At 44.3% G+C, this 12359-nt stretch overlaps 1 protein-coding gene across 2 annotated transcripts in view; it reads left to right on the top strand.

Annotated features, from left to right (window-relative positions):
• Positions 1 to 12359, top strand: part of ARHGEF9 (Cdc42 guanine nucleotide exchange factor 9) — an 85839-nt gene that overhangs the window by 35519 nt on the left and 37961 nt on the right. For both annotated transcript variants that reach the window (XM_077826431.1, XM_077826432.1), the window contains exons 4-5: positions 1573 to 1805; positions 10328 to 10457. In XM_077826431.1, the coding sequence (XP_077682557.1) occupies positions 1573 to 1805; positions 10328 to 10457 (363 nt within the window). The remainder of the gene's footprint in view (positions 1 to 1572; positions 1806 to 10327; positions 10458 to 12359) is intronic.

A 12359-nucleotide genomic window follows, 5' to 3' on the forward strand; every position in this document is an offset into this window, starting at 1 on the left:
ATCCTCATGGTGGGGGACTAATCCCCTCCTGCAGACAGATGGGAGAGCTTGTTGGTGGAGAACTGTGAGGCTCTTCTTGAAGGGTTTCCCCCAGGTTATTCTGATGGAGGGAAGCAAGGTGTTTGACTCCCCAGAACTCCCACATTCCTTGAGCCCCTGGAAGCACAGGGTCATCTGTCTGGAGTCTCTGTGACTTCACAAAGGTTCTGGAGCCATGTTTCCTGATTCCCAGGTTCTTGTTCTATCCAGGAAGCCTGTTGTGTTTAAGGAAGTAAAATTGGAGCAAAACAGGTAGTACAAAAGGCAGAGTGTGCAAACTGATCACATGCAAGGGTCGGAATGACATTTTCCCATCATGTACAGCATGAAGGGAATGCGATTTTTGGTCCCACCCGATTATGTAATAAGCATTGCACTACTGGCCAAGTGTGTTTAAGGAGTAAGTGTCTCCTTCCTCTGCATCATTAGGTAGCAACCACAGCTTGCATGCAGCATAGCAAAAGCTGGTCTTGTGGCTGAGATGTAGGGCTGTGACTCACAAACCCGGATTCAGTTCCTGTCTCTGTGTGATATTGGGTGTTCGCTTAATCTCTCTGTGCCTTAGATTCCAGTGTGCTTATACGTATCCTTTTCTTCTACCTCTTGTCTGTATAGCCTGTAAGCTCCTAAGGGCAGGACTGCTTCCCTTACTATGTGTTTATACCATGTCCAGCACAATGGGACCAGGACAGTGTCTAGGCTGGCCTCTAGGCAAGGTAATACAAATAAATGCTAATACTAACAGACTTGATGGACTGGTGCAAAGGAGGAAGAGGTGGTCTTGTGATCCAGGTGTGGTACCAGGGGCGCTGGACCAGTTTTTATAGTGGGGGCGCTGAAAGCCATTGAACCAAACTGCAAACCCTGTATATAATGGAAACCACTTCAAGCCAGGGGGTGCAGAAGCACCTCTAGTTCCAGCACCTATGTCTGGTACTGTCTTGGTGTGTAACTGTGGGCCAGTCCCTCCACTCCTTCGTGCCTGAGTTTCCCCATTGGTAAAGCTGGGATATTCAAACCTGTCCCACGTGGTTTGTGGGATAGGTTTGAATATCGCAGAGATTTGTGAAACGCTTTGGGGAGCGTCTGCTGGAAGGCACTCTGCGCCTGCCATTATTACTGTGCCGTGTGTGCTGCCAAAGACCAGAGCTGTGACTCAGCGTCACCTTGACCATTTTAAAGGAAGAAAACCCCATCTCTTGATTTGAAACAGAAAGCTCCCACATGGCTCTCTTCAGGGATCATCTTACTACACTATTGTAGCTCATATATACCTGCAACAATGTGTCAGTGTAAAGGATTCCCTGCAGAGACACAGTGCTAATTGAGTGCCACACAGAGAACGGGACAAGGCCTGCGTGGTAGTAATCCAGCATCAGACCTTGCTGCTGCTGGGGTGTTTTTCTTTTATTTGTTGTAATTTATTCTTGTTAGTGTGACAAGCACTTTATTGTTCCCAGCACTTGTCTGATGCACTCATCTCTCTTCCCTGTTTCTTTCTTTGTTCATTCCCCCCACTCTCACCTCTCGCAGCAAGACGGGTTCTGGATCTATTCGGAGTACTGTAACAATCACTTGGACGCATGTATGGAGCTGTCCAAGCTGATGAAAGATGGCAGGTACCAGCATTTCTTTGAAGCATGTCGCTTGTTGCAGCAGATGATTGACATTGCCATAGACGGTTTCCTTCTGACACCAGTGCAGAAGATCTGCAAATACCCCTTGCAACTGGCAGAGCTATTGAAGTATACTGCACAGGATCACAGGTAATGAGATGCCTTTTTTTTAACTGTACTTGTGTTTTTGATGGCTTTCACTAAACTGAGGACTTTTGATAGCCTATTTCTTTGCATGGCATCTACACACACTAAATAGCAAAGCGTTTTCTCTCTTACTTCTTCTTGCATCCAGCTGTTTCGCTTCATGAAAACTTGCTAAAATTAGGGCAGGGCAGAGGTTCAGCAAACTAGATAGAAAGCCTGCCTGGAGCACTTATTCCCAGTGGAACCAAATTGAACCCCATTGTAGTCAGAGACCTGAAGTACTGATAGGTAGCTGTACTTTTGGATGCTACCTGCTACTCTAGATGAATTATTGATTCATGTACTCGGTTAAGATACATTAGCCAAAAAAGTTTGTTTCCTTCTCCTAACCGTGAACTCATCACAGCTGGGAATGGGAACACCTCTCGTGTTTGGATAGAAATGGGCCAGACCAGTAACTTGGATCTGAACTCCCTGAAGTTGGGGGGAAATCAGATCCTGATCTGATTGTCGCAGGTTGTGTCCGTCACTGGTTTTGGAATCTGGGTTTGGATGTGAGAAGCACGCAAAAGTTTGTATGTTTCTCTGAACTAGAGCTGGCCAGGAATTTTCCATCAGAATGATTTTCTGATGAAAAATGCCATTTTCTCAAAATTGAATTTTTCTCTGGGAAAATTGAAATAATGGCTGCCCGCCTGGACGACACTTGTCAGTTTCACTTTCTGCTTGTGCTATGGCTGAGCACCCGGACTCTCTGCTTCCCTGGCTCCCAGCCTCCCCACCTTTGCCCCAGCTCCAGATGCCAGGGAGGCAGAGAGCCCAGGGCATTCAGACACAAACAACAGCCAGATATTTCAGAAACTTCTAAAACGGTTTGATTTGTGATTTGGTTTTGGAAATGGACAAAGGGGTGACAAGAGCAGAGGTTTATGTTTATTTGATCTGCCCTGGGTTCACCAATGTCGAATAGATATGAGCTTGAACCAAACCCAGATACAAACATCTTTGTAAAGGTGGACGTTTGAAACCAAATCCCAGACCTGAATCCAAGTTTTCTCCCTTCCTTTATCATGGGGCCAAATCAAAACCCTGAATCTGAACCCGCTGAGCTCTGAGACATTTGAAACCCAGCCCAGGGTCCAAATCTTGTGTCTTATTCTCCTTTCCAGTCCCAAACCATTGTAATGTCACAATGGCATTTGCTGTTTTGTGATGTAAATACAGGCTTCAACGTAAGGAGAGGCAGCCTCAGGGAAAAAAGGAATCTGTGATTCCTCTTACATAATTAGTACTAATACCAAAGGGGAGATGTACAGTGTGATTACACTGAGGGTAAATTACATTTTTGGGTTCAACATAATTTAAAGCATTCCTTTTTCAATGAGGACTCTTAAAATTACTATGTGATTATATAATCATGGATGTTGTGACGTTCTGAGGGAATCAATGCATTCCTGTGGTTAAGCTACAATTGTCGAAGACCAAGGCCTTGTCTACAATGGGAATTTACAGCACTGCAACTTTCTGGCTCAGGGGTGTGAAAAAACATGGCAGTAGTTATGTCAGTGAGAGAGCGTCTCCTGCCGACAAAGCGCAGTCCACACCTGCCCTTCTGTCGGTGAAACTTATGTTGGTCAGGAGTATGTGTTTTCACACCCTGACGGACAAAAATTTTACTGACAAAAATGCTAGTGTAGACACAGCCTTAATTTCTAAAATATTTAATATCTCTAAAATTTCTAAAATACCTAATACCTAAAATTCTTTGTGCCCACAGGTCATGGGAAAGCGGGATACTGGGAGGAAGCACAGGCAGGAATGTCTGTGAGGGGAGGGCTCCTGCCTCCTCCTGAGAATGAGGAGCGATCAGCAGGTTATCTCAAGTGCTTATATACAAATACACAAAGCCTTGGAAACAAGCAGGGAGACCTGGAGGTCCTGGTGAAGTCAAGGAATTATGATGTGATTGGAATAACAGAGACTTGGTGGGATAACTCACATGACTGGAGTACTGTCATGGATGGTTATAAACTGTTCAGGAAGGACAGGCAGGGCAGAAAAGGTGGGGGAGTTGCACTGTATGTAAGGGAGCAGTATGACTGCTCAGAGCTCCAGTAGGAAACTGCAGAAAAACCTGAGTGTCTCTGGATTAAGTTTAGAAGTGTGAGCGACAAGAGTGATGTAGTGGTGGGAGTCTGCTATAGACCACCGGACCAGGGAGATGAGGTGGATGAGGCTTTCTTCCGGCAGCTCGCAGAAGCTACTAGATCGCACGCCCTGGTTCTCATGGGTGACTTTAATTTTCCTGATATCTGCTGGGAGAGCAATACAGCGGTGCATAGACAATCCAGAAAATTTTTGGAAAGCGTAGGGGACAATTTCCTGGTGCAAGTGCTAGAGGAGCCAACTAGGGGGGGAGCTTTTCTTGACCTGCTGCTCACAAACCAGGAAGAATTAGTGGGGGAAGCAAAAGTGGATGGGAATCTGGGAGGCAGTAACCATGAGTTTGTTGAGTTCAGGATCCTGACACAGGGAAGAAAGGTAAGCAGCAGGATACGGACCCTGGACTTCAGGAAAGCAGACTTCGACTCCCTCAGGGAACAGATGGGTAGGATCCCCTGGGGGACTAACATGAAGGGGAAAGGAGTCCAGGAGAGCTGGCTGTATTTCAAGGAATCCCTGTTGAGGTTACAGGGACAAACCATCCCGATGTGTCGGAAGAATAATAAATATGGCAGGCGACCAGCTTGGCTTAACGGTGAAATCCTAGCGGATCTTAAAACATAAAAAAGAAGTTTACAAGAAGTGGAAGGTTGGACATATGACCAGAGAAGAGTATAAAAATATTGCTCGGGCATGTAGGAATGAAATCAGAAGGGCCAAATCACACCTGGTGCTGCAGCTAGCGAGAGATGTCAAGAGTAACAAGAAGGGTTTCTTCAGATATGTCGGCAACAAGAAGAAAGCCAAGGAAAGTGTGGGCCCCTTACAGAATGAGGGAGGCAACCTAGTGACAGAGGATGTGGAAAAAGCTAATGTACTCAATGCTTTTTTTGCCTCTGTCTTCACGAACAAGGTCAGCTCTCAGACTGCTGCGCTGGGCATCACAACATGAGGAATAGATGGCCAGCCTTTCTCTATGGAGAAAGAGGTGGTTAGGGACTATTTAGAAAAGCTGGAGGTGCACAAGTCCATGGGGCTGGACGAGTTGCATCTGAGAGTGCGAAAGGAATTGGCGGCTGTGATTGCAGAGCCATTGGCCATTATCTTTGAAAACTCTTGGTGAACGGGGGAAGTCCCGGATGACTGGAAAAAGGCTAATGTAGTGCCAATCTTTAAAAAAGGGAAGAAGGAGGATCCTGGGAACTACAGGCCAGTCAGCCTCACCTCAGTCCCTGGAAAAATCATGGAGCAGGTCCTCAAAGAATCAATCCTGAAGCACTTACATGAGAGGAAAGTGATCAGGAACAGTCAGCATGGATTCACCAAGGGAAGGTCATGCCTGACTAATCTAATCGCCTTCTATGATGAGATTACTGGTTCTGTGGATGAAGGGAAAGCAGTGGATGTATTGTTTCTTGACTTTAGCAAAGCTTTTGACACGGTCTCCCACAGTATTCTTGCCATCAAGTTAAAGAAGTATGGGCTGGATGAATGGACTATAAGGTGGATAGAAAGTTGGCTAGATTGTCGGGCTCAATGGGTAGTGATCAATGGCTCCATATCTTAGTTGGCAACCGGTATCAAGTGGAGTGCCCGAAGGGTTGGTCCTGGGGCCGGTTTTGTTCAATATCTTCATAAATGATCTGGAGGATGGTGTGAATTGCACTCTCAGCAAATTTGCGGATGATACTAAACTGGGAGGAGTGGTAGATACGCTGGAGGGCAGGGATAGGATACAGAGGGACCTAGACAAATTGGAGGATTGGGCCAAAAGAAATCTGATGAGGTTCAATAAGGATAAGTGCAGGGCCCTGCCCTTAGGATGGAAGAACCCAATGCACAGCTACAGACCAGGGACCGAATGGCTCGGCAGCAGTTCTGCGGAAAAGGACCTAGGGGTGACAGTGGACGAGAAGCTGGATATGAGTCAGCAGTGTGCCCTTGTTGCCAAGAAGGCCAATGGCATTTTGGGATGTATAAGTAGGGGCATAGCGAGCAGATCGAGGGACGTGATCGTCTCCCTCTATTCGACATTGGTGAGGCCTCATCTGGAGTACTGTGTCCAGTTTTGAGCCCTACACTACAAGAAGGATGTGGATAAATTGGAGAGAGTCCAGCGAAGGGCAACAAAAATGATTAGGGGTCTGGAACAGATGAGTTATGAGGAGAGGCTGAGGGAACTGGGATTGTTTAGTCTGCAGAAGAGAAGAATGAGGGGGGATTTGATAGCTGCTTTCAACTACCTGAGAGGTGGTTCCAGAGAGGATGGTTCTAGACTATTCTCAGTGGTAGAAGAGGACAGGACAAGGAGTAATGGTCTCAAGTTGCAGTGGGGGAGGTTTAGGTTGGATATTAGGAAAAACTTTTTTGCTAGGAGGGTGGTGAAACACTGGAATGCGTTACCTAGGGAGGTGGTAGAATCTCCTTCCTTAGAAGTTTTTAAGGTCAGGCTTGACAAAGCCCTGGCTGGGATGATTTAATTGGGGATTGGTCCTGCTTTGAGCAGGGGGTTGGACTAGATGACCTCCTGAGGTCCCTTCCAACCCTGATATTCTATGATTCTATGATTCTATGTTGTTAGATATCTTAAAGCTATTATCTATACCCCAATGTGTTTAATCCCAATTTGATTGTGGGAGCAAAACTGAAGGAACAAAATTATCTGGTGGATTGCTGCTCATCATGGGCCAGATTGTGAGTCTCTTCTTCTGAGTAGGACTTTAATACGCAAGAAGTAATGGGACTAAGAAAGGTATTACTCGGAGTGAGCAAGAGGTTAATAGTCTGGTCCCATGTAAGGAAGGATTTTTGTATCATTTGTCAGTGGATACTATTAGATTTTTTTCCTCTCTGGTTAGCTGAAATCATTCTCTTATTGTATCGCTGTAGATCTACTATATATAGGTCCAGGACAATGGGCCTGCATCCAAATTCCTGATCATTCCAGCCCAAGTTATCACATGACATTTTGGCAAGAGCCCACACTTGCATTCTCACTGAGCATTGAAAGGAAGTCATTGCATCCCAAATATAACTGATGAGCAATTTATCAGCCTTAATTTTATTTTGAATGCTATCCTAATATTAATCCACCAGCCAAATGCTTTCTTCTGCCATTTCTCTTCTAGGTTCTTTGTCAGCTCAACCGCAGACATGGGCTCAGAGCCCAGAAAGTTCAGTCAGTGATTCTTGCTTCATTAATGTACGAAAGGAAAAATGTACCTGCTGTTTCCTCTTCAAATGGAACATTAGAATTAGTGAATTAGCGTTACCAGTATAAAGCCCAGCTTCATTGGCACTAGCCCACTCCACGTGGAGGCAGGCTTGGGGGTGTTTTAAAATCTTGGCTCTGTTCAATTGTTCATTGTCTATGGGCCAGTTCATCTGAATTTTTCACAAAGGCACATCTGTTCATCGTCCCAAGATTGAAACCAGTTTCATATTCATTAAATATCTGAAGGTCATAAGTGCAACATTGCCTCGTGAGCAACTGGCATTGTAGGGCCACTGTCCAGGGATTTCATCAGATTCCTTGATTCGGAGTTTCAGTGCAAATAAGATTTGGGGTAAGAAGTTGGTGTGGAATCAAAGGCAATCAGAGTTTTCCCTGGATGCTTGGCATTAGGAGTAGTTTTCATAGTTTTTATAGAAGTGTAACTTCTTTCCATTGCTATGCAGGTATTAACTAGGGCCTGACCCTTCAGGTGTGTCTATTGTGGGTTCATCGGGTATGCTGTCCATTCCATTTAAGAAGTTAATTTCTACGCTATGGGATATCATGCTGTTGTGAGACAAGTCCCAAATGTCCCCTCCTGCAGATCAGAGCCAGAGTTAAGTGTATATTGGGTTAAGGGGGAGCTGTTCTAATCTTTGAACTGAAATTAACCACCCTTACACTCACTCAGGCCACTTGCATGCGTACAACTACCTGAAGTGTAGACTTGATCCTATTTGCATAAGCCACACCCCTGAATTGTGCTGCCATTTTATCAGGGTATCCCTAGTACACACACACACACACACATGCCCTTAAGGGCATTGGCTCAACAGACTTTTCACTGTCCACCACACACACATTCCCCACCCTGAAGGTGTCTTCTCCAGCCATCATCCTTAATTTATAGTCCAAGAGCCAATTCCTGTAGTCCTTTACTCACTATTTACTCAGTGATTGGAAAGTTTTGGAACAGTAGGAGTTCTTTTTCATTCAGTGAGGGTTTTGCCTAAGGACCAAGTAGAAACTGTGTAAGGATATCAAGACCTGAAATAATGTTAAAATAATAAATATATTTTATTATGAAAACTATAAAAATATGCTGTTTATTTTATTTTAATATTTCCCCAATTATATCCCATTTGTGACACTTACTGAGTTTCTGGATCTAAAATCATGGTACAGGAAGGAAGCTCTGAAATACACAGAGAAGTGGATTGGCTGTTTTCAGTATCCAGTATTGAAGTATTCATAGCTCTAAACTTACATGTCCCCAAATGTTGGAAAATAGTCCTCAACAAAGATTTCAAGTGCAGGATATTACAAAAATAGCAGAGAAGTTGACTCAAAATGATATGCTATTTCTTTGACATAATGAGCAGTCGGATAATACCAGATGCGTGTGGGAATCTGAAGTCAACTTGGGTCTATAATGAGCAACTCCGTTCCTGAGAGGTATTTTCTGTATATTCTGAGGAATCAGTCTATAAAGATCTCCTAGAATACAAATGGTTAATCTCCTGTTCTAAATGTCACTGACAGAATCCTGAGCAGTAACCAGTAGAGGCATTTCCTCAGCAGCTACGAGAGATCTCCATTTTTCTCATTAGTTAGAAGTCAATATCAACCCTTAAGTTAATCATAAATTATGGCAACATTATATCAGCTGTCCTAGTCTGTCTTCCCAATAGAAATGAACATTAAGGTCTCCTGGAATGGAAAATGAGGCACAAGGTGGAAATCAATAGCATTGATTTCAGCATCACTTTTTGAAAGGACTGATCATCTTCCTTGCTGCCCCAACAGGAGGCTGTTTTCGGTCTGTTATTACACTCATGCACGTATCCAGGAAGCAAAAAGAATTGCGTTGATTTGCTCACATAGCACATGAGATATTCACAGTGAGAGTGAATTCCATGAGACAAATGCTATGTGACACCCACCCAACCCCCTAGGTTTGAAAGCCCAAGTTCTAGCCTGAGCTGCAACCTGAACTCTGGCCTGAGTCTCTCCAAGATGCAGTGTAGAAATACTGGCCTTGCTGGCCAGAAAGGGTATTTCTATCACAGCTGAACTGAGTGGGCTCCAGCCTTATGTCTTAAGGGTTGTAAGATCATGTTGTGACATGTGTATTCTTTGCTGGCCAGGGCAGTTGCCTCTGTATTCAAACCTAATATAGTGTGTTATAGACTGATGTTTTATAGTGATACATGTTTCTTCTGGGGACCCAGGGAACACCTCATTCGTTCCATTATTCAAAGACAAGCATAGGCAGATACTGGGGCCAGAGAAGCCCTGAAGCCAACCCTTGCAAAAACAAGCTCTGGAAGGAGATTGTTACAATCCAGAAATACTTTGCCCTGACTTTGCTTCTGCCGGAAACACTGGTATGATAAGGGAGGCATGAGCAAGTCTGATCTGGGACTATAAAATGTGTGTGTCTTTATCTACAAATGTAGGTGGTAGATAGACGTACATGCACACATAGAGAGGGAATTGCTCACGTACATAATATGACTATGACACTGGCCGGTTCTGTCCCAGATAACTTGAGAATCACACATCCAGAAGTTCGTTCTGGGCATCATTTACATTTATTATAAATCATTGTAATAAGGAAACTAATTTTATAAAGGAACAGTAACATTCAAATATTTTCCAACTTTCCTTTTAATGGAACAACCCAAGGCTCCCCAGTATGAGGTCTCCCATCATCTGCCTGCAGAGTAACGGGGTTAGGAATGTTCAGACAGCCCCGGAACGTGGCTGACCATCCTAACACATTTTTAAAGAGCAAGATCCACAGCTGCTGTAGTTCAGTGTAGCTCCATGTAAGTCAATGAAGTTACACGGATGTACAGCAGCTGAGGAGTTGGCCCATTAATTTTATTAGAGTTTCACAGTCTCAGTTTGAAACAAGTTAATGTTTTTTGGAGGGGGAGAGGCGGGAGGGGTTGACAAGCCAAAAAGCAACCAGCAGAGGAGGAGACGTATGAAGAATAACAACAAGGGGCAAATTGCTGTTAGTCCCCTGTTCTAACAGATGCGGCAATATGCTGTTAATAAATGCTGTTAATAATGATGAACCCTTGTACATTTCCATTGTGTGTCAGGTGTAACTCCATGGGCTCCCTTTTGTGTTTTCTAGTGACTACAGGTACGTGGCTGCTGCACTCGCAGTCATGAGGAATGTGACTCAGCAGATCAATGAGCGGAAACGGAGACTGGAGAACATTGACAAGATAGCTCAGTGGCAGGCCTCAGTCCTGGATTGGGAGGTACAGTATGCATTGGGCAGTGACGGGCTCCAGTAGATTCCAGCACAAGAGGCAGAGGTGAATTGATTCATATCAGGCTTGGGCTGCAACTAACACAGAGATGCCATGTTTAGGTGCTAGTGGCTAGTAAATGAGCCTCAAGCCTTTTGTACAGGACAGGTATGTTTGGGAGTAAATTGCAGGACACTGGGTTAACCTGGGTTAAACAGAGGGGCAGAAGGATGCATTTCGTCTTTATGAGACTGTCTGCACAGCTGCTGGGAGGTGTTACTCCCAGCCCAGATAGATATACATGCACAAGCTCTGCTCAAGCTATTACCCTAAAAATAGCAGTGTGGCAGTAGTGATTCAGGGTAGCCGCCCCAATGCAATCCTGTCCACCCCTTGCGTATGTAGTCAAGCAGCCAGCCCAAGCCACCACCCATGCTGCTGTGGCCATACTTCTATTTTTAAGTGTTATCTTGAGCAGAGTTAGTGCATATACATCCACCTGAGCTGGAAACTACACCTCCAGCTGCTCTGTAGACATACCTTATGAGAGAAGAGAGCCTGTTCACGCATATTTGAGGGAGGGGCCTAAATTGATTTAGTGAAGGAACCTTCATGGTTGCTCCAAAGGAAATCTAGGGCCTGGTTCTGATCTCATTTTTACTGGTGTAAATCTGGAGTTAGTCCACTCACATCAATGGAGTTACGCTGGTGTAAGTGCATCACCAGATCTTGCAGGTTACTGTGGTTTGCTACATGCTCATCTGGGAGTTTTTGAATATCCTTTGTTTTTTCCCATTGTTTTATCATCAGAATCTCTGCTTGTAGTTTGTAGATGGGATTGTTGATCTAGGCCAAAGCTGACCACTTTTGTAAATCCTACCCCATATGGAATCATTAAGACACAATTTTAGCAAGAGGACTCTCACATTGATACAATCAGACCTGGATTCTCTTCTCTCTTACACCAGTTTAGATTAGGAGAAATGCCTTTGAAATCAATGGAATTATGCTAGGATAAACTGGTGGAAGGGAGAGAACTCCATCCTTTAATAGTTTTTCCAGACAAAACCTAGGAGGATCAGGGGGAGAGAGGGAGAAATTTAGGGCCAACTCCTACACTCAGTTTCACTAGTGCCTCCCCATTGACTTTGCTGGGGTTGCGCTGGTGCAGATGAGGGCAGGATTAGGCCATAACTTGGTAGGTAAAGAGTATAAGTGGAAGTGATACTATTATGGTTGGTTCTTAAGTTTTGACTAGCAGTTAAAGCAGAGCATGCAGATGATTTGCTTCATGGCTTTATTGATTGATTCATTGTTATTTATTTTTTAAAAAATCTCTGATATTGACATGCAGGCTTGTTATTGCATTTGAAGACTGTTATCAGGGGAGAGAGTACAAGGTCACCAGATGCGTCTTCAGCCGTAAATCCATTATATGTGATGAGTTAGTGACTCATGTATAAGAAATGCCAAGAGCGTAATTGTAAATAAACCTGGATTAAGAACATATCAGTTTCAAGACACTTAATGTTCATGTGTGAATGGAAAGCCAAGGTGACCTGCACCTAGGAATGATGGAATAACAGTTTCCATTCCACCACCATCACCGTGGCTGATAAATTCATTCTTACTTAGCCACAACCATCATCTCCTCAGCCCCTGCCCCAACAATTGATCCGAGTACTCTAATGGCAGATATGCCTGCCAGTCAAAGGAGATGGTGCTTTCTGAGAGGTAATTGCAGTCTTGTAGATAGGGCATTGGACAGTAAATCAGGAGACCTGAGTTCTATTGCTGGCTCTACCATTGACCTGCTGTTTGTGGAAGATCCAGGTTTGAATCCCTACTCTGCCTGGATTAAATCAGGGATTTATACTCTGGTCTCCCACCTTTCAGGGGAGCACCCTAATC

Source organism: Eretmochelys imbricata, chromosome 9 (assembly GCF_965152235.1).
Source record: "Eretmochelys imbricata isolate rEreImb1 chromosome 9, rEreImb1.hap1, whole genome shotgun sequence".
In the NCBI taxonomy this organism is placed as follows: domain Eukaryota; kingdom Metazoa; phylum Chordata; order Testudines; family Cheloniidae; genus Eretmochelys; species Eretmochelys imbricata.